The sequence below is a fragment of the Carassius gibelio genome, chromosome B3, assembly GCF_023724105.1.
Source record: "Carassius gibelio isolate Cgi1373 ecotype wild population from Czech Republic chromosome B3, carGib1.2-hapl.c, whole genome shotgun sequence".
Taxonomy (NCBI): Eukaryota; Metazoa; Chordata; class Actinopteri; order Cypriniformes; family Cyprinidae; genus Carassius; species Carassius gibelio.
In genome coordinates, this window is record NC_068398.1 from 24,070,166 (window position 1) to 24,082,359 (window position 12,194).

The 12,194-nt window shown below is 37.0% G+C and overlaps 1 protein-coding gene across 1 annotated transcript in view; it reads right to left on the reverse strand.

Annotated features, from left to right (window-relative positions):
- Positions 1–285: 285 nt before the first annotated feature.
- LOC127953597 (signal transducer and activator of transcription 5B) overlaps positions 286–12,194 on the reverse strand; it is a 71,420-nt gene continuing 59,511 nt past the window's right edge. The window contains exons 12-20 of the mRNA XM_052552802.1: positions 11,754–11,876; positions 11,212–11,304; positions 10,209–10,415; positions 7,132–7,226; positions 6,189–6,331; positions 5,841–5,996; positions 4,457–4,508; positions 3,461–3,565; positions 286–2,153 (exon numbers count right to left, since the gene is read on the reverse strand). Of these exons, the coding sequence (XP_052408762.1) occupies positions 2,030–2,153; positions 3,461–3,565; positions 4,457–4,508; positions 5,841–5,996; positions 6,189–6,331; positions 7,132–7,226; positions 10,209–10,415; positions 11,212–11,304; positions 11,754–11,876 (1,098 nt within the window). The 3' untranslated portion in view covers positions 286–2,029. The remainder of the gene's footprint in view (positions 2,154–3,460; positions 3,566–4,456; positions 4,509–5,840; positions 5,997–6,188; positions 6,332–7,131; positions 7,227–10,208; positions 10,416–11,211; positions 11,305–11,753; positions 11,877–12,194) is intronic.

Below are 12,194 nucleotides of genomic sequence, written 5' to 3' on the forward strand. Positions count from 1 at the left end.
AATATGATAAGGTCCCTTGCTGAATCATTTGTTCATTGTTGTTAGTTTAGGAAGAAAAAGAAACTCTTGAGTTTTCTCACATACATGCTGTTAGGAAGAGTGGTTGCGGAGAGCACAATGACTTTGCTCCAAGTCACTTATTCAAAAACCATTTACAAAGGACAGGATAGAAAGACAATTTTTTTTTAGTACTTTTAAAATGTCAAGGTGCACAAACTGCTAAAGTAAATCACACAATTATAAACCCATGTTCATTATCACAGAAAGACGAAGTGCTCAGACCACTTGTGCTGGAGTCCAGATTATTAAAAAAAATGTTTTTATTGTCAATTCAATTTTTCTTCTCTACTGCCAAACCACAAACATGGGACGAACACAAACAGAGCAGAGCTGAACATGCCAACACACACACACACATTCACTCATACACATACCTTAACACTTACAGTGAGAAACAGTCTAAACAACAACAACATGACAGATCAGTTTGAAAACAAAGACAATAAAAAAGATGAAGCAAAATCACACAACTTCCTAAGTGTCTCTGCCACGACAGAAAAATAGAGAGAGGAAAATAAATCAACATCCACTGCGAGGAACAAGCCATCCTTTAAAAACGAATACAGGCATCTAAAAATGGGCATCGTTAGTTAGGTTTGCAGGTTACGCATACAGTAAGCACACAGGAAATGTCTCTTCGTGCTAACTTCACTGCTTGGCTTGTTCTTCCATGCGAAAGCTCAGCTGAAATCTGATGTGAAACTACAGAGATGGCAGCGACCGAACCCTTTGTGCCGTCTGAGAACTGATTTCAGATCAGTCAGACAGTAAAATGCAATTTTGCACCACACAGAGGGCTGCAGCTATCTAGTGCCCTACAGTAATAAAATAGAAATATGTTGACAAAAAATAAATTTAATATATATTGGATATAGGTACTTTCTTTTAATTGTCTCATTGTTATTTATATTTTACATCGACTGTACGTCAATGTCCTGAGTGGCCAAGGCAGAGGTCGGTAACATGCAGAAATGCGAACCTATAGGATGGCCAGTTAAGAGCATGCATGGAGCAGCACGTGTAACCATGACGACGGGTTCTCTGGTTCTGTTCCAAGAGGAAAGCATGAGAACAGATGAGGTCATCACCTGTTGCACTGGAGAGAGACAGACAGAGAGCGAGCGAGCGAGCGAGCGAGCGAGAGGCGGCCTGTGTAGTGTAGCGTGAGCCCAGACGCTAAGCGGACCACTCTCTACCCCATGTGTTTCCATCGATTTACGCAGGACGGATGCGAGCGGGCGCATGTGTGTTTCTCATGTGTGCCTCAGTCTCTGTGACGTGAGTGACAGGTCGTGTGCTGCTGGTTTGGATGCGGCTGCAACTTGTGTTCACGGTTCAGATTAAACACAGACGTAGATGTAGCTGCACTGAATGTTAACAGCCTTGCAACCTAAACACTCTTTAGTGTACAGAAGAGTTACATTGCAATCACCATATGGTAACAATAATGTCATCGTCTGCAAGAAAGTATTCGTTTAAGAGTGCAAAGGATAATATGCATTTACTTCAGATGCAGTAGTTATCTGAACGCCCTGGAAATAAAAGGACAACCATAAAACAGTTTGAAAAACATAAAATGTTCCTTACAGTAGTACATCTCGGCTTAAGGGTTTCACAGATTAGTTTCCGGCGAAAAGTCATTTTAAAACAAAACAAAAACAACTCACGCACAAATGGAAAGAGATAACATGCATCTCTCTCTCTCTCTTTTTCTACAATACTGTTTGGTGGTATTTAATTAGAGGAAGGCTCATAGTATTTTTTTCTTCTTCCATTAGCTTTCTCTTCTATAGAAACAAGGGTTAGGGGAAACAAGAAAGAGGTGTGATGATGGAGCAAAAGAAGTCAAAAAGACCCATACTGAGAAACAAATGGGGAAAATACAGGTAGAAGGAGAAAAAAAAAAGATATTTATATCTATATTTAAAAAAACAACATTGTTTAGGGTGAGAAGTCACAGGTCAAGAGGTCATGACTGCTGGCCACTCCACTGGCCCTCCATTGGTCGGCGGAGTAGTTCCTCTACATGCCTCGCTACATCCATGGTATCATCTAGATCGAAATCGCCATCAGCGTCCAGCATAGGGTCTCCACTGAGAGAGAGAGAGATCGGGTTACATTGAGTAGTTTGAAAACAATAATCTTAATAATTCATTTCCAATTACATAAATTCCATAGTATATACAGCACATTAGGTTACTTAAACAGGTTATTTACTATAAAAGCTGTTATTATATATCAAGTGAACTCAGATATCTTCTAAGCTGATCTGAAGGAGAAAACTGCAGAATTGATTTAAAGGGATAGTTTAACCAAAAATTTCTAAAATTCTGTCATTAATTACCCTCACTCATGTCATTGTAAGACCTTCATTAACTTTCAGAACACAAATGAAGATATTTTGGATGAAATGCGAGAACTCTCTGACCCTCCAAAAACAGCAATGCAACAGGCATTGACACATGAACTATTTTAATGATGCCCTTACTATGTTTCTGGGCCTTGCACATGTCAGTTGCATTGCTGTATATGCAGGGTCAGAAAGCTCTCAGATTTGATCAAAATATCTTAAATTAATATCTAAATAAGGTCTTACGCATTTAGAAACATCATGAGGATGAGTAATTAATGACATAACTGTAATTTTTGGGTTAACTATCCCTTTAAGCATGGTAAAAAAAAGTGATAAACATATTTTCACACTCTTGGACAGTTTTTGTTGCGTTTTCGTCTCTCATGTGCTCCTTGACTTAGTTTTCCCTCACGTAATTGTCCTTGTCATCTCTTATATTTAAGCCCTAGTCTGTGCAGACCGTGTTTGTCCAGTCTACTGCGTCCCTATGTTTGCTCCTGCCTGTTCTGTCCTGGATTTACTCTTGTGTGGATTTATTAAAGTTTGCATTGCTCCTCATCTTCCTTGTGCGTTTCATTACACCGTTGCGTGACACATATAGATCACGTTCACACAGCAGCGGAATAGGGTTGTCAGTCCTGTACCTGAGTCCTTAATAAGGTTACTTTTGCACAGTTTGGTTATTTACGGGCGTGACAACCAAATTCTGTAACCAAACTCACACCTGTACATTTTCAGGATTCACAACCCCATTCTTGGAACGGAACAGGACTGGACAGCTAGTTGTCTGTCACGTCATACAGTGCGAGAAAAAGCTATTCTTCTGCACAAACGCATGCATACCATGTGTTACGTGTTTCCATGTGTTTCTGGTAACTTACAGTGATGGAGAAACTAGATTATTTTATTTGTGTTATTTGACAAAGCAGCATTTCTAATCTAATATTTTTATTTCATTTTTTTTTCAATTCTTTATTTTGATTTGTTTTTGATTTTAGTTAATAACTACCCTGATGCAGAAACATACAGGCAGACAGAAACACTCACATGGGAGGATAGAGTCCGTAAGCATGTGGTTGATTGACAGCTGGAGAAGCCGCATGGTCCATGTAGGTGGGGTTTGCTGCAGGGTCAGGGTTAGGTGTCGCAAACCTGCATGAACACAGACGCACACATAAATCGTTTAAATTTAACATCATCAGTGTTATTTTAGTATTTTTTTATTTTCTGTTGCAGTGTTTACTATTATTTTTAATTAGCTTTTATTTTTATATGAGACTTTTGTCAATTTGATAAGTTGTTCATTTATGTTTAGTTTTAATGTATTTTTTTTTTGTTATATTAAGTAATTTTTATATTATTTAAGTAATTTTTGACTTTTGACTTTAACATTTTTTTTTTTTACATTTATAAGGTTTTAATTACTAATTTATCATCTAATATTGAGGAATGAGTTTGAATACAGTCTGATATATATTAATTAATCTCTCTCCTTCAATAAAATGTCAAAAAGCTTTAAAAAGAAGTAACAAAAGCTCATTCATTCTGTTCAGCTCTAGTTCACAGCTTGTTGCTGATCCACACACTCTGAGAGGTGCTAGCGGTCAGAGCTCTTGCTAACCCTCAAAATGAAGAGCTAAATTGTAAATTGCTTCCTCAGAATGCTGATGAGAAGAACTGAATTATCTGAGTCTGACGGTGTATGACTCCCTGCTGAGTTTGACCGAAGTGGAAGGCTCACTAACAAGACCAATGGGGTCGTCCACCTTTGGATAAATAATGCTGCTAATGAGGCTAACAAAGCTAAGTATATGCTAAGGAGTGAAACGAGAGTCTCAAGTATCCATGCCAACCAATCTCTGCCCACAGAGCATGGCCAGCGCTAATATGCTAGCAGGCAATTAGGTTTACCGCGTGGAGTTAACAAGTTAGCTCTTGAATGTTAGAGATGTGAAGACCTGTACTGAGAGATCAGAAAAACACACAGAGACAGAAGTGTGTGTGTGTGTGTGTGTGTGTGTGTGTGCGTATGTGTGTACTTACTCTGGCACTACTTGTTTGATCTGTGGTTTGACGTATCCATCCACAGCTTTAGCTGGAGAGGAGCGAAAGATAAACAGATTATTCCTAAACCATAACATAACCGTGGCTCACACTGTGTGTGAATGAGAACACACACAGACAAACACAACAATTTCACAATACATTGTAACAACTGTCACACCAATAAAGCACATATTGAATTGAATTGACACAAACACACTAGATTAACCAGAGAGTTACACTCTCATTTGAACACACACATGCAAACACACAGGCTAGTAATGTACATATAATGATTTTTACAGGCTATAAATAATAAGCAACATTGTGCATATGTGATAATTTTAATGTGCTTTTAATACGACAATTATTTTCCTAAGATGGTGTCGTTATACTACTTTCACAATCCTTCCTTGTGTCCTGACTTGTATACAGTATACAGGAATACAGTTATACAGTATACAGTATACACAGAGTATACAGGTGCAAAAACAGATGTTTTACAGTGTCCCCGATATCAAAGTGGATTCAAGATGGTACGTTTAGTTCATTTTCATGAATCGGTCAATATTGTTCTTTTAAGTAAACTTTTTTAGAAACTTTTCATTCTCCTAATTCTGTTTGATTTCAAAAATCCTTTAATGTTTAAAGTAATATTTGTGCATTTGTATAAATAATTTTGAATAAATATTTTAAGAAATAAATAAGTACATATACTACCATTCAAAAGTTTGGGCTTGCAAAAATCTTTTCAGTTTTTGAATATGTCGAGGCTCACCAAGGCTGCATTTATTTGATAAAATATTTAATTGTGTTCCTGTAGCTCAATTGGTAGAGCACTGCTTTATCAAGCACAAGGTTGGGGGTTCGATTCCCCGGGGACACATGATAGGTAAAAATTGATAGCCTGAGTGCACTCTAAGTTGCTTTGGGAAAGAAAATACAGTAAAAATGGCAATATTTTATGATATTATTACAATTTAAAATAACTGTTTTCTGTTTTAATTTATTATAAAATGTAATTCATTCCTGTGATGCAAAGCTGTATTTTCAGCATCATTACTCCAGTCTTCAGTGTCACATGTTCCTTCAGAAATCACAATATGATGTGTACTCAAAATATCATCTGTTTATTAATACTGAAAACAGCTGTGCTGCTTGATATTTTTGTGGAAACTGTGATTTTCACGATTCTTTGATGAATAAAAGTTCAAAACTCATTTTTAGACATTTTTTAAATACTCGAAATAAAAATCTTTCATACCATTACAATTAAATTTACTTTCACCAAAAAAAAAAAGAAATAAATAAAAATACTGACCCTGAAATCTTTGAATGATAGTTTGTGTGTGTGTATACAGTATAATGTAGAGATCAAGCTTACACAGCGGAGGGGTGTAGTATTTGGAGAAGACCTCGTCTTTGTGCCGGTCAGGATAGAGGAACATGAGATGATTCAGGTCGCTGATGCGATCCGCCAAGGAGCGGATAGAGAAGTCTTTGGTTGTGTAAGGCATGAGGTTCCACACCATCCTTTCTCCTATGAAGATCAAACACACACGCACACACACACACACACACACACACACACACGTTTTGAACTAGTTTTAAGAGCATTTAAAGCCACTCTAAGTGATTTGTTTTGAAATACCATGTCTAAAATGTCCCTGTTATACATAACGCCAGGTTTGATTTAAGAAATGGCTGTGGAGGAGCAAAGCAATGGTTCTACCTGCTTTGTTAGGGTTCTCTGCCACCCAGGCTATGGTGATGCCGCCGATTTCTGAGTCACTGAAGCGCAACAGGAAGGTTCCGTTGGGTTTGGACATCAGCATGTCCTGAGCTTGCTGTTTATTCACAAAGCCAAGAATCGCCCTGAGACATACAAGCACACAAACACATGAACACAAACATGAATTCATCAAAGAGTGTTTACTGTACACTCACACAATCAGAGAGACTGTCAGCTTGTGTGTACGGTTCAGTTTCATCATGATTTGTATACAAAGGATTACAAGATATGACGACTGGGGGTTGAATGAGAAAAAGATCAGCAAAAAAACAAGAGAGAGAGAGAGAGATAGATCTTATCAAAGCCTCAAGAGGTCTCTCTGATCTTACTCCTGTGGTAATCCATCCATGGTTTAATGCCTTAATGTATAGTCTAAACCGCCACTATCTCTCAATCAGCCAGTTGCCATGGCAAAGAAGCACTTCATAATGAACATATCCATTTTATACCACTCACAAGAAAGAGAAAAATAACCAGATTTAAGGATGTAATTCATCATAACATTTTCCAGCAGAGTGGCCTAAACTTGAAATTTGCCCAAACTATCAGAAGCATCCATGATTGACCTAATTACTTTTCAGAAATAAATAAATGTTAAGTTGTCAGTTATTTAAGTGCATTTTCCATTTCAAGTCACCTACGAACAAACGTCACTGTCATGTGAGATTCAGCTTCTGTGAGGTGAGAGATGGCATTGTTATGTGAGGGCAGACGGGAGCTACGTCTTCTTTTCTAGTTCTTTCTGTTCATTCAATAACTGTGCAGCAACAAAAATACTTCTTTTGTTTAGCTTTTACACATGGATGGATTTTTATCTTTAACATTAAATCTGTAGGAGTGTGATGTTTCTATCTGTTGTGCTTTGACTGAGGTCAGGTCTTACCCATCGTTCCAGTGAGGCTTCAGGTGTTTTTTAGTAAGCTCCATCACACCATCAAACCACTGCCAGAAAGTGAAGTTCCTGCCTGGTAAACTCTCCTACAATCACAACAAACAAATCAGGCTTAAAAGACTAACATGCACAGTAAATATAATGATGCTGAAAAATAAAACCCCAAAGATTTACAAATAGTACAATAGAAACAAAACTGAACAATCTCAAAGCAGCTTTTCTATTACAAAATACTAATAAAAACTTATTATTTTTATGTGGTTCAGTTAATTTAGACCTTTTTCCCAGTATGCACTGACAAGGTCATGAATAAATAATATGGCTTCATTTACATTTACAGCTTTATCCCTCCTCTCCAGCTAAACGTCAAACCACAGATCAAACAAGTAGTGCCAGAGTAAACACACACACACACACACACACACTGACCTCTCGGTTCAGGTATTCACATCTCTGACCTTCAGGAGCTAAGCTGTTAACTACAACATTGCTATTGCTGATTTTGTTGTCATATTAAGTAACTTCTGAAATGTGAGATAAAAAAGGAACACTTATAGAGTTGATGCTGTCCCTTTATTTTAATTCTCACTATTAACAAACCATGAGGGAGAGTAAATGTCAATTTCTTCATCCTATTAAGTTCACTTACCATATTTACCTAAATGGATTAATTTGATTGGTCACATCTACTTTTTAAACAGTGTGTGTAAAGAAAGTGTTAAATAAGCCTTAGTAGCATGTTGTGGACTAGAACTCAAAGCACGTTTGAAGCTTGTTTCCTCACAGACGCTTAACAGTTATGGAAAATAAAAGATGAAAGTATATGAAAAAACAATCTGCTGAATTCCTGGTACGTGTTCCTCGCAGGCGATGCATTTATTGGAACTGGACATGGAGTTGACATGAATCAGAGAGTAAACAGCGGGGCGTGTGTGGGGGTAAAGGGAACATTCAGGGCTTAAGAACGAGAGCATGATCCACTGCTTCATGTTCTTTCTGTTTTTAATCAGAGATCCACAAGCAAAGTCACATTACTTAGGAGTGAAGACAGGAAGCGTTCATCTTCATCTCTTTCACTTTAATCACTCTATTTCTTAGAACACAATGTCCTATGTCCTGACCGTTTCGACAGTTAGCATGGCGGATCACAAAGAGACACACGGGGGTCTCTTGAATGTACCATCGGGTTCAAATTCGGAATTTAGACATGGAAATAAACAGTCAAGTCACATTATTGACATACTATTGTATACAGTACAGATTTAGAAAAGTAGTTTTAGAAAAGCAGGAAAATAAAGAGTCTTAATGCTGCAAAATTCATCAGTTGTGAAGACAAAATTATAATTTATGTCAGTAAAGCCGTTATTATTTCAATTCACTGAACTAATTTCAGCTATTTAGTATTAGTTCAATCTGTAATTTAGTATTAGTTATCTGTATTTATTTGTTTTATTTCTTTCAATAACAGTGTCAGTGTTGCAAAGTTCATCAATTATGAAACTCAATTAAAAAATATATATATTTTAGGAATCAACAAGAACTTTATGATACTACTATAATTCATATACAGGTGCATCTCAATATTTGTTAAATGTGAGCCAAAAACATCACAATTAAAAGAACCAAAAACTACTTCAGTCGGTGTGCACTGAATTTATTTAATACACGAGTTTCACAATTTGAGTTGAATTACTGAAATGAACTTTTCCATGACATTATAATTCATTGAAATGCACCTGTATACTTTTCTATTTAACATTTTGGATTCAAATTGTTCCTTAGTATAATCATTTAATCATATAAAAGCTGATCATAAATCTTAATCAATTCATCTTGTGTTTAATGCAAAATAGTATTTCCACATGTGTTCATAGATTTCGCACCCCACTATATGAAAGCATTAAATCATTAGCATGTTTTCAAGATAACTTTGTATTTGTGCAATTGTGTGCACGTGTGAGTACTGTATACGTGACTTAATAAACAAAAGCCATAAACACAAACGATGGCTGAATTCCAAGGGCCTTGGTTGGGAACACTGCCCGCTCAATGTAGCAGATCAGCAAAGGGCCGTTTCAAAGACAGCCACAGCCTTAGGCCTGCTCTCAGATCAAACCTCACTTCCTGAATAACCATTAACTATTGCAATGGATGAGAAGCAATGTTGATCCGATCAGCTAACATTCGGCTGCCACAGGTCACAGTCACGGTCCGAATTTGTACAAAACAATAGGCCATACTGCCTTCAGCTTAATCAGAGCTCATGTACAGCTGTCAAAGCCATGATTGCATGAGTGATATTGAAGTACAAGGCGAATTATATTCATTACAGAGTGCAACTGAATGCAGGGGTCTTGATTTGCGACAACATGGTATGTGTCATTGGGACTGATATTTTATTTTAAAATCATAACTTACATTTCAAATCCAGTTTTGGCAGTTACTTCGCCTATTTATGTTTCGACATTGAAAACAGTTGAAAAAGTTTGGGATCCTTAAGATTTTTTTGAAGTACACATTAAAGGAATAGTTCACCCAAAAACAAAACCATTGATTACTAACCTTCATGTCGTTCCGAACTAAAGAACACACACAATTATAAGCAGAACAAATGTTTTCAATACTGATAATAATAAGAAATGTACATTTAGCAGCTAATCCGCATATAAGAATGATTTCTGAGGAGCATCTGACACTGAGGTACTGATGCTGAATATTCAGCTCTACTATCATCACAGGAAGGAAATATATTTTAAAATATGAAAAAAATTTCATTTTAAAATGTCAAATTACTTCACAATATAACTGTTCTACTGTATTTTTGATCAAATAAAATGCAGCCTTTGTGAGACTTCTTTCATAAAAAAAAATAAAAATGAAATATTGTCACCCAAACCTTTTGAACAGTAGTGTGTACATTTGTGTATAAAGAACTATCTAGTCAAAGAAAATACTAAAAACGAATTGACCTTTGGTTTCTGGGGGTCAAATAGCAAATAGATTTTACAGAGGAGTTTTGACCTGTTATTTAGTTCAGTACACTGGTTGAGTGTGAGCAGTGTATTTACCCTGTTGAACTGTGACCAGGTCATGGTCATGTTGCGGTATTCGTCCGGGTTGACACTGGAGCTGCTGAAGGCTTTCTGAGCGAGAAAAACGAGATTCTCCTCAGACAGACCTCGATTTGATTGCACCTCTGCCTTGTACTTCATATTCAGAGCCTCACACAACTGCGGCCACAACACCTTGTCCGGCACAATAAAAGGCACCCGTCCCTGAGAGAGAACAAGAAAATTATTTCATTACCACAATTTCTTTTTGAACCTTTTACAGCTGGAAAGTGTTCTCAGTGGCTCACAATCACTTTGGTTTTAAGGTTGTTTTTTTAGGAAAGCAACAACATGTTCTGTATGGATGCCACTTACTGCGGCCTTGAAGAAAACCATATTGGTAACTCATGATGACCATATATTACACAAAAGTACTACTACAAAACTACTTTTTCTATGGACTACTTTTATAATGCTTACACCGTTATTCACTCACTTCTCCATTTGTGTTCCAGGGTAGAAAAAAGTACTGGTTGGAAATGACGTGGGGGTGAGTAAATGATGACAGGATTTAAATTTATGGATGCACTGTTCCTTTAAAATGACTAAGGGTATAGTATGTAGAGTAAAAGAACATGATTCATATGCCACCAGCCATCCAGTCAACACCCACGCTATGAAACATGACAGTTTTGTTTGTTTGTTGAGGGGAGTTTGAGATCCTGGTGAGTGGGAGAGAAATTTCATTATGTATGGTTGGAAGAATGAGTCCTGCGTGCCGAACTTTGTGATGTTTAATATAGTTAAGTTATAGGACCTTTATTTATCGCCACATGACCTGGGAAATCGTTTCCATGACTTTCATGTGATATCACTATATAGTGGTCTCATGAGCTTATTGCAGGCGCAACCGACCTGGAATAAAGTACGTTCTCTAATGGGCACAGTTATGATGGTCTGAACTTTAACCTCTACACCACACCTTCCACCCAAAAGATGCACTGATGTTTCAGTAACTCACCGGTTCAGCAAATGCATTGTCCCACAGAACGGTGGCTGTGGCATTGTTGTCTTGACTTCCATGGACAATGACCACCACAGGCAAAGAGAGAGTCTGGGGGAACAAATGTGTGGATGAGAAAAATGGATGAAACAAGCTGTAAATTACTTTATTATATATTATGGTGCTCTTGAGCACAGAATGATTTCTGAAGCATCATGTGACTCTGACGAATGGAGTAACAATGCTGAAAGTTCAGCTTTAGAATCACAGAAATAAATGGCATTTAATAAAAAATATTAAAATATATGAGTTATACACCAAACACTGAACAGTAATGTACAGCACTAATATAAAAACTGTAATTGTTTGCTTTTTACTGCAAAAATCTACTTAATCATTCATTTTTTCTGAATGGACTGAAATGTAACACTGGTCCTAATTTTACATAGTCATTAATGCATGGATCATTGGAGTTTACCTGCATTGCTGTAAGTGGTTCCTGACAGATAACCTTTACTAATGGTGATTTGCTAATAGGCACAAGACCTTCTCAAGCTCACCTTAACCTGAAATACCAGTTCATTTCCCCCGACACTGAACTGTGATTCAAACAAAATGGTAAACTTCTCCTCTGTGACAGACTCCGCCCCTCGACGGTCTGAACGCCTGATCCGCTTCAGGGACTACAGGACACATGAGAAAGAATAAAGACAAATATATATGTATTTTATGATAAGCAGTTCTTCCTATTTAACACAAGTCACTATCACATAAAACACCCCCGAAAAAGTACTCAGGCAACATTTACAAATGTCATTCACTGCATAAAAAACAGGACCGTAAACTTAGATAAATTATCTTACCAAGTGTTCATTAAAAAGTTAAAAAACAAAAGCATAAGCACTTTTGAAGTAATTTTTAAATCCGGACTTCATTTTAATTATAAAGTAAAATATATACTGCACAAATTGAGGCAGGATTATTTGGGGACTTTCTGGTTG